At 35.7% G+C, this 10,316-nt stretch overlaps 1 protein-coding gene across 1 annotated transcript; it reads right to left on the bottom strand.

Moving 5' to 3' along the window:
- Positions 1-1,815: 1,815 nt before the first annotated feature.
- LOC110854779 lies at positions 1,816-9,374 on the bottom strand. Its single transcript, XM_022103225.1, has 10 exons — positions 9,236-9,374; positions 8,371-8,551; positions 8,084-8,185; positions 6,733-6,943; positions 6,309-6,614; positions 4,793-4,879; positions 4,356-4,442; positions 3,865-4,059; positions 2,659-2,777; positions 1,816-1,966 (listed from the first exon to the last, which is right to left on the bottom strand). Exons 1-10 carry the CDS (start codon positions 9,372-9,374, stop codon positions 1,816-1,818), a joined length of 1,578 nt encoding a protein of 525 aa, XP_021958917.1.
- Positions 9,375-10,316: the final 942 nt, after the last annotated feature.

Here is a 10,316-nt window from a genome sequence, read left to right as displayed (position 1 = left end):
AAATAAGAAAGGCGAATTTTCCACAAAATACTAATGAAATACACTTTTTTATAGAAATTTTGGTGTCCGGGTAATTAATGCAGTACACATATGTATTTGGGTACTTCGCCATGAACGGAAGATAAAACACACCAAAAAAATATGTTTATTTCGTCGATAAGAGGTGTGCGAAAGTTCCGCAATGAATTTAATTTCTTAGGGAAATCTGAAAAACAGGAATTTCGAGAGACACAATATGTACAAGTAGCTTTTGTTAAGATTTGCAGAGCTGATTTTTGTGAATGTAACGGTAATAATATCCGACCCTTGCTGGAGGGGCTTAAACTGTCAAAAACCGGAAACGGAGAAGCGTATTTCTCGATAATAGGAAAAGATATATCGAGAGGCTACGGCTACCTAAAGTTTCGCAATTTTTTTCTCGACAACCCGAATCAAGCGTTTTTTTGAAATTCGGAAACCTATGTATATAACTTCGACAAAATTCCCCAAAAATTGTTTGTATATTTATGTAAACAGATTGCATAAACAGAACAATCGTATTTAGTAAACATACATACATAGATATGAGTAATTTGACTTTACCCATCTCAACTTAGCTTTACTTTAATGATGAATAAATTTAACTTTAGAAACAAGGTTAATTTATACTTACTAATTTATCTATGTATTATCAAATCAATACCAAAACATAGTATGTACCAAAGGGAGGGCGGCCTGGTGGATACGAATTTGACCTTGAATAACCCCGGAACGGTTTGTCGTAGCGGGTCAAAATTTTGAACAGACGAGCATGTTATCCTCAGATAGTTGTGTGCAAAATTTCAGCCCTCTACTTTGAAAAATGCCTGCCCCACAGCCCCCAGAAGCTGAGATAGTCATTTCAAATAGTTCCAGAAAAAATCTGGCTCGTGCTTACAAAAAAATTTTATTTAAATTTTCTGTTGAGGAATAGGAGTGAGTTATTTGTCACATTTGACGAAGCACTATTTTCTCTACAAGTTACTAATTGAGCTCGAAGAGCTTACTACACGACAAATGCCGAAAAAAAATTCACGGAATTTGGTGTTTTCCCGTGAGGAGAACTTTTGTAAACAGTTTTGAGTTGTGGGTGCAATGTCCGATCGTGGTGTCCTCCCACGTATCAAAGTCCCCCAAAAAGTGAAGAAATCTGCAAAGCAATATGCTGACCGTGTCTCGAAACCACTTTTAGAGTAACATTTTCCTAAATAGCACGGTAAAAAAATAAATAAGGTAATTTTTATCGTGACGCAGCGTCTTCCCAGACGATAAAGTTGACCCAAGATTATGCAAATGACCTTGAAGCTAGATTAGGAATAAAAATCATTTCGAATAGTGAAATACCTATACAATCCCCTGATATAAGTCAAATAGACTTCTTTGGGTTCGGATACTTAAAAAGAAATTCTTTCTGCGGAGACCGAATTTTTTAGACGGAGTTTGGAAAAAATTGAAATGAGTGTCTCAACTTCTGGGGGCTGTACGGGAGGCATTTTTGAAAGTAGAGGGCTGAAATTTTACACACAACTATCTGAGGATAACATGCTCGTCTGTTCAAAATTTTGACCCGCTACGACAAACCGTTCTGGGGTTATTCAAGGCCAAATTCGTATCCACCAGGCTGCCCTCCCTTTAGTATTTATGTATCTCACTCTATCGCATTTTTAATGGTATCCATAAATACATATAAATTTATTTACATGTCATTGATTTATTAATTTTTTTTTCAATAACGATAGAAATTTAATACGAATTTAATAATTAATAATTACTAAATATCCAGGAATTAATTGTTCTTTACGCTCTTGAGGTGCCAGACTCATCTGGTTCGTCTCCAGCTTCATCCACTTGAGCGTCCCGTTTGGCCTTCAGCAACAACGTAATTTCCAGCATTATTTCTGCACTTAGTTTTTGCTTTTCCTCAATTGGTTTGTATGTGTAAAAGTAGCTGGAAAAATGATTTTATTATGTGACAAATTTTAAACACGTTTTGCCCTTTTACAAGGGAACTCTCCCAGCGAATGGTTTCCGATTTTTAGCAAATTATTTAGTTTCAATCGATCACAAATTTAAATAATATGAAATGTGTACAAGACGCGATCTCCGAATGGACACTTTTCCCGAAACAATATTTGTTCCCAGGAAGGAGAAAGGGCGCCTTAAATTTGAAAAAATTACAATTTCCAAATTTACCTTGCGTTGTCTCCTCTTGGGATTCAAATATCTCAGCCAAAAGTGCCCATAGGTACGCTATTAGAAATCGGGTCACGATTATAACCAAAAAGTAAACGTATGTATGTATGTGACTCTACCATCGTGGTTATGAATTTGTCACGAACTGGTTATAAATTTATTAGCTCTGGTGACAATTGCATACCAAGTCGGTGAAACTTCATAATTAAATAGTCGATGACAATGGTAACCACTCGATGACAAATTTATAACCACGGGGGAAGAGTCACATACGTTTACTTTTTGGTTATAATCGTAACCCCATTTATAAGAGTGTAAATACATCATGTCTTTGACAAATTGCACACTAATTAAATTTGGGATGGATTGACACAAATTTGTTAAGAATCGGAGAGCATGTGCTGTAAGATCTCCCTTGTAAGGCTTCCTTCAGCTTCTACTCATTACCTGGTCTCCATTTTGGGATCATGCTTCACCAATCTGAAAGACCTGCTGCGCTGATCAACTTGCAAAATGTTGCGAACCTGACGAAGCACCCGGGTAACTTTGGCTTCTTGTTTTAGACCCTACCGGTAAAAAAGAAACAATGTTTAACGTTCTGTCAACATATTAAATACATAATACTTACACTCTTAAAAATAATGTTGCCCTTTTGACAAATAAATGCACTCTAAACTCTTTATTAAGTATACTCAATGCAAGGCAACATTCACACGATAAAGAATAAGTTTAGTCTGGTTCTAGTATGGTTTAATTACTATGCGATGACGCCAGCGGTCTCGCTCCGATTTTGATAAAACCACGATAATTATGTAGCCTTCTGAAAATAATTGAACACGTGTTTCGGGATTTTTCATAATGCTCAGCTTAAATAAAGTTATGATGGTATAAGTCGAAAATTCGCATTTTTCTCGTGAGGTTTTTCTTTTTTTGTTTTTGAGGGAAAAAATGCGAATTTTCGACTTATACCATCACAACTTTATTTAAGCTGAGCATTATAAAAAATCCCGAAACACGTGTTCAATTTTTTATGTAAGGCTACATAATTATCGTGGTTTCATCAAAATCCGAGCGAGACCGCTGGCGTCATCGCATAGTTAATATTAGGTAAAGTGGATTTATTTTCCCAAAGGAGGCATCATTTTTAAGAATTTGGTAGCTTATTCCCCCATCAGCGAAGTAATTTTTCCCGGGTAAGTATCCGTTTAGAAAATTAGGACAAAGGGTGCATTAAACCCTTGAATTGATTTGACAATGGGGACGCAAACCTTGTGCAACTCAGATAATTTTTTGAGTACCTTGCGCAGGTGCGAAAAATTCAGCAAGTTTTGGTCACCGAAAAAATTCTGTTTCTTAATCTGTGTCTTACGGCGGTAGTTGCGCGTTTTACAGAACGCGCAACTAAGTTTGTAGTGAACTTGCGGAGCCCAAAACTTGCTGAATTTTTCGCATCTGCGCAAGTGCCGCACTAACCGTTGTTTCTAAATAGGTTCACTTGCAAACTGCAATGGTAAAAAAATAATCTGGGTTGAACATGGTTTGTGTCGCCATTGTTAGTTTAAGTTCATTTATTTGTGTCTTGTACATAAATAAACTCTGCCAGATAACGTCTCGGATGTTTTTCCAGCAAGTAATATTTAGATAAGTACCCACCTGAACATCGTCGATGGACGTGGCCAACACGTAATTCATAAATCCAATCGACATCACGACGATAAACGTGAACGCGAAAACTTTCGAGATGAGTTCAAACGTGTAAGAATTCTCCTTCGAGGCGTCACCTATCGCGGAAAAGGTGTCTGTACCGGCATCCACGGACATCGTTATGAAGGAAAACACTCTCGCGAGCTGTAAAAAAAGATGAAAGACAAGGTCTACGGTTTACGTAAGTTTAGTAAACCTTAAGTTTTCCACAAGTACATACATGTGTATAATTTTCTCGATATGGAATTTACTTTTCCGAACCGTTAACATTATTTGTAAGTAGAATTTTCGAAATTATTTCGAAATTTAAAGTTTCGAGTAGTAAAGGTGTGGATAAATTAAATACGTAATTGCTAATAGGTTAAAAAGTATAAATATTTTGTGTACTCTTTTGTACTTTTTTGTATTTATTATTTTTAATAAGTGTTGAAGTCACTCACGTCGTCAAACATTAGGTTAAATCCCATGTAAAATCCTAAGTACATCGGGGAAAAGAGGAGAAGCAGTTTACACACGGTTATCAGCATCTGAAAATTTGATGTTATTTAATTAAATACTATATCGTTTACTACATGCATCCTAAAAAATTCGGTACCAATGCCATTTATTACTAGGCGGAAACTAGAAGTATGTATGTATGTGACTCTCCCCACACGGTAATAATTTATTACCGGGAATAACACTACTTAAATTTGTAATAGTCCTGGTAATAAGTGCAACCAAGGAGTAGAAATGTTACCTGCGTGGTAAGTAATAAATTTAAAGTCGGTCTCAATGACGGAAGAGTCATACACATGTACATAGTGGCAGCCTGATAAGTGTTGCCAGATTTTTAAGAGTGTTCTCGAATTTCATGACATATTTATAAAAAACCCACCGAAACAAAGGTCTCCACATAGACGGCGAAAATTTTAAAGGTCTCAAGCTGAATTAAAGAGTGAATCGAAATGAAGAGAATTGCCACCTAAAAAATGTTTAAGAATAATTAAAGCGGTTAGACAATCTACGAAGGGGCCGTTCAGAAATTATGTAACGCGAGAGGCGGGGTTTAAGGGTCCATGCCCCCCTTGACGACAATGGGTCTAAAAAATCGCATTCGCCACTTTTGCACTACATAACTTATGAACGGCCCCTAACCACTGATTCAAGTATATACTATCCTCGTACTCTGCTCTGTCACCTCATTTACATATTTTAACGCATTTGTGAGAGTCATAGAATTTACTCAACATGGAAAGCCCGTATCGCCGAAAATGTGCTATTGAGATTTATGCAAATGAGGTGACACGCCTAAGTAAGAGGATAGTATTTAGTTTGTATGAGGTAGGACATCTAAAAATTTTTGGAGAGAGTAAGATTAACCTCAAGATACACCCTTAAAAATAGTGTCACCCTTATGAAACTTAAACACAGTCTGAATTCTATGTGAAGTAAATTATACTAAATGTAAACTTTACTCTTTATCAAGTTAGCTTTACACTATATTTCATTTCGTATGGTTTGTTTTGGATGGAATTCAGACTGGGTTTTCTATTCAAAAAGGATTTCATTATTTTTAAGAGTGTATTAGAGAACGGACATATGTATATTACGTCATCAAAAATACGCCGATTTTTAGGACACCCAGTCCCTCCTTCTATACGGCTTAATATGAGTAAGATACACCATCAAAAGCTGCCCATGCACCTTTTTGATAACGTAATATATGGACGTTCCCCCAAACAGAGTAAAATATGACGACACCCTTGAAGTAGCTCTTACACTGCAAAAGGGGTAACTATACGTCAAATTGTAGTCATCCGAGGGGTACAGTGCTGGCCATAAGACTGGCAAGTTGACAAATAATGATATCCTCCACACCCAGTCCCTCCACTCTAAAATAACAACGTTACATTTTTCAGCGCACCATTCTTCACTTTACTGAGCGATTTTTAAGCAGCACGCATATTTACCTGTTCACTTTCATTCGTTTGGCTGATTATGATACTAAATTAAAATAAACTTCCTGTCATTTGAATGAAAATTGCATACTGAAGGATTTTGACCTTCCAGATGAATGAAAGGATTTCTCACTCCTTTCATTTTTCTCCCTGTGCTTAATACATGGAGCGAAGTGAGAAATGAAGCCCGATGAAGTGAAATGAATTTGAAAGAAAATAAATGTGAATGAAAATTTTCAGTCAGAAATCGAGATGAATGACTTTTGAATGACATTTTTTGGACGGATTCCCTATCATAATCAGTTAAATGAATGAAATTGAACAGGTATGGTGCTAAATATATTAATTAATACTATCAACATTATCTTAATACTGGATTTTTAGGTGTATAAAATCTTCAAATGTGTAAACTCATTTTTAAGTGTGCATACCTAGAAAATGGATTCGTCCCACTCTGTACACCAAGTATCCATCCCTTCCAAAAAAGACGAGCGTCAGGAGTAGCACGATATAGCATTGGAAAACGGTGATAATGTTGATATCACATTTTTCTCCGGTGCTCTCCTCTTCCGGAGGGAACATATAGTCTTCCGTAGTTTCATCGGTGAATTGTTGCGGATCGATGGTACTGCTGGAGTCCGTACTTGTGGAGGTCGTACCGTCGGTGTTAGTCGTTCCTTTGGAATCTAAACCATTTAGCGGACAGCGAAGAAAGTACAGCGTGTAGATGAACAAGGCCATCAGACACAAGTAAACGATCTGGATGGGTAAATAAACAAAAAATATTTGAAGGTCAGATCGTGTAAATGACAAGTGTTAAAGTGATTTAAGGAAGTTGGTCAGTTTGGCGAAAACACTTTTGGCGAAAAACCTTTACCTCGAATACTTGAATCATTTTGTAGCGTTTCGGGATTTCGGCAAGTTTTAGGTGGATGAAAGCCTTGACCAAGGGGTGGTTAATTATCGCCTCCTTGTCCACCAAGTTCTTTATCTTTGCGGTAATAGTTTTATACATGAATTCACTTTCTGGAGGTAACTTTATGCTGTTTTCGTCCTTGTAGCGCTTGTCGCTATAGCCCAACACAGGTCTGCAATTAATACATAAATTCGAGTAAATCTTCGAAATTCGGTGTTCAAACAATACCAAGCGGTATTATTCATGTATGATACTATTGATTCGTAAATAGATAGTAACACATCCAGGTCGTATTACAAGTTGAATAATTTTGTGGTATGATTTTTACCGGCGGAGGTAAATACAATGCAATTCTACCTAGTGGTAACAATATAGTAACAAATTGACTTCTATGTATAATAAATTGTCGGTAATAAATTAAGGGTCTTCATTAAGATATTATATTCTTAACATAACTTTTTTCGAAATTGCGAATTTTGCGCAGCAATGAATCGAAGACACTTCGAAAACCAAACAAGAAACAATAGTTTTACAATTTATTATACACTAGTGTATAAGCCCGTCTCCCGCCGGGCTAGAGCTTATTATTTGATTTTCTCGAAAATTAAGTCGGAATGTTCATAATTCCTGCGAATCATTTTTTACTATATAATTTGCTTGAAATACCTGTTAGCGAGGGAAATGAAGCTTTCTCCATTTTTACTTCCGTCACGGAAAATTACTTTCACTTCCGTTGCAGACAAACATTTCCAGCTTATGATATAGATATTTGTACGCATACATTTATGTATGTTTCTTGAAAGCAACAAAATGAATTGATTTTAAGAATTTTACGGAAATGAAGTATACTTCCTTAACGCTCTCTTGTATACGTATGAGCTTTGGAATTTTGAATCTTTGTGTCTCAACCTTCCCTTCTTCCATGTATCAAAATAGTAATTTTAAAACCTGTTCATCTCCTTTAGTTTCTTACAAAATGAAGAGTTCATTGCTTCTAACAAGGGAGATTTGAAAGATGGTTATCACGGATCATGACCGTACTAATTTTAAATTGTTCATACTCAGAAATAAGCCGATCCATATTGCCACTTTGTCCAGAATGAGCATGCTGTCGTCCTTGGCAGAATTTAAAAAAATTCAGCCCAAATCTGGATTTTTAAGAACCCTTTCACTTTCCAGATTTTAACCCGCGATTTCAAAAATTAATTACAATTTTTGCTCAGAATTATATATGACGGGCACCTCGGAAGTTGCACTTGTAAGAGTCTTACGGTAAGACGACGTATTTTTAAGAGTGTGTTAATTAACTCACCTCCAATCCAACTGGATGATATCAGTGCCCTCCGTATCCTGGTAATATGTTACCCCGTCATCCAACCGCTCTAATATGACGTTAGGTAACTCGGTGGCAAGGCTGAAATTGTATTAAACCTTAATTGAACAGAGAGCAAAAAAGGAGAGAACTTTATGCCAACAGAGAATAGATAGATTTGCAGAATAATGGCCGCGGAAACTGTGGGGACAGCTGGGACAGGATACGAGGATAAGGGTTTAAAAGGCATAATTTTCACATAAAATTTTACATTTTTCAATGCGTACCTGCTCACCATGTCGGCCCCCGCTTTAAGAAGTAAATGGATGCATGAATACAACTTGTTCGTAATTGCGAGCTCCAACGGTGTCTGATTGTTGTGACCGGGTGCCCGATGATTCGCTTTGTATCGGAGCAAGACGTCGACGCACCCGGTGACCAAGTCTTCATTCAGGTGACCCTGAAATTCTGTGAATGAAGGATGCAATTTTACTTATACATAACTATTCACATTCACTTATTTAATAAAGAAAGAAAAAATTAATTGTTCATTGTATATAAATTTATGAATAATTACTGAATAATTCGTTCAAAATTTTTGAATGAACAAATATTTAGTAAACATTTATTCATATATTTCATATTCATAAAGAATGAATCACAAATTTTAGTCGCTATGGAAGTTATGTACACACTATGGAAACGTCCATATATTACGTCACTAAAAAACAAACCCCGATTTTTAGGCTCGTCTCTCCCTTTCGATGTCCTCTTAATGTTAAGCTTAACATAGAACAATAAAGCCCTTTTTCATGACGTAAGGTATGGACGTTCCTCATACTTAATTCATTTGGTATTTAGAAAAACCCGATTAATGAGATAAAATAAATACAAAAATGAATAATGAATGAATATGTGTTTTCAAACTTTGAATAAATGTTTGAATATACGAATGAATAAAAGAATAATGAAGATATAATGAAAACAATGACAATTATAATAATGAAAGATTCAATGAATAATTATTAAATGAATAAATATCGAATAAATCAATGAACGAATGAATTTTTTTAATTGAATGAATTTTGAATGAAAAAATATTTTTTGAATAGAAATGATTATAGCTTTAAGTTTTATTTGCTAAATCCATACCGTTATTCATGACAATGTGCAAGGCTGTGTTGCCATCTTTATCCGTGGAATTCACATCCACCCCGGCAGCCAAGATTTCCTCCAGCTCGGTAGAATTTAGTCGGGCGGCTGCTTCATGGAGAGCGTGCACACTAACCATTTTTATCCCTATGTGATTCATAGTTGCGTACGTTTTTCGGAATTAAAATTTCCTAAGAAAATCGAGAAATACAGTTACAACCAAAATTTGGTCTGACCCAGAGCTCGGCGGGTATCATGGACATTTGGAGTCTGAATATTGGAAAGTGAGATATTTTTTATTCATATCGATATTTGGACGATATTTTGACCGGGATATGGATATTCACCATACATGTATTTATTGGTGGTCACCCGATATCCGCCGAGCTCTTGACTGACCATGCTTGGATTTGAGGTGTCTTGATAGAGATTAAAATCTTAAATTTAAATTTTCCATGCTTTAAACCAAAAATATTTTTAGTTAAATGTTTGTAGCTTAAGTGTGAACACAATTATGCAAAACATTTTTAGGGTCAAGGTCAAACGTCTGGCTTCAAATCTATCCCCAGAAATTTTTTTCCGAGGATAGACGTGTATTTTTACAAAGTTACGCATGCCGAATATTTTTATGTGTGGGACAAGTTTTTTTTTACCAACAGTGATTTTGTTAAATACGGTTTTGAAAAGTTAAAGTACATGTATTAAGAAGAGTTCAAGATTCCATTTTTCAAAAAATCGCAGTGAGTAAGATAAAAATCGCAAAGATGAGTACACACAACAAAATGCGTGGGATGAATTGATCAAAATTTTGAAATAGTAAACCAACAAAGTTAATAATTTCTAAAGGTGGCAGATTATTGGTGAAAAATTGTGACCTTTGATCTTTACATTGTTTGTTTTAAATTTATATATAGTCAAAAATATTTTTGGTTTTATTTATCAACGGCAAATTCAGGAATTAAGATTTTAAGCAGTTTCGAATAATGCAAGATAAAAACCTGATCCGTACAAATTTTGGCTGTAACTGACTTGTTTCCTATTTCACGGCCCTGGACAGACTGATGCGAACCTTGGGAATCTG

Source organism: Folsomia candida, unplaced genomic scaffold, assembly GCF_002217175.1.
Source record: "Folsomia candida strain VU population unplaced genomic scaffold, ASM221717v1 Fcan01_Sc010, whole genome shotgun sequence".
In the NCBI taxonomy this organism is placed as follows: domain Eukaryota; kingdom Metazoa; phylum Arthropoda; class Collembola; order Entomobryomorpha; family Isotomidae; genus Folsomia; species Folsomia candida.
The sequence above is the reverse complement of the archived record's forward strand: the minus strand, read 5'-3'. Positions and strand labels throughout refer to the sequence as shown.

Excerpts from the sequence above, each read along its gene's own strand:
- LOC110854779 (XM_022103225.1), bottom strand. The coding sequence starts at position 9,374 with ATGGTTAGTGTGCACGCTCTCCATGAAGCAGCCGCCCGACTAAATTCT. Across the intron at positions 8,552-9,235 it reads GCACATTGTCATGAATAACG|AATTTCAGGGTCACCTGAAT; the intron begins GTATGGATTTAG and ends CTTCATTCACAG. Across the intron at positions 2,778-3,864 it reads CGTCCATCGACGATGTTCAG|GGTCTAAAACAAGAAGCCAA; the intron begins GTGGGTACTTAT and ends TTTTACCGGTAG.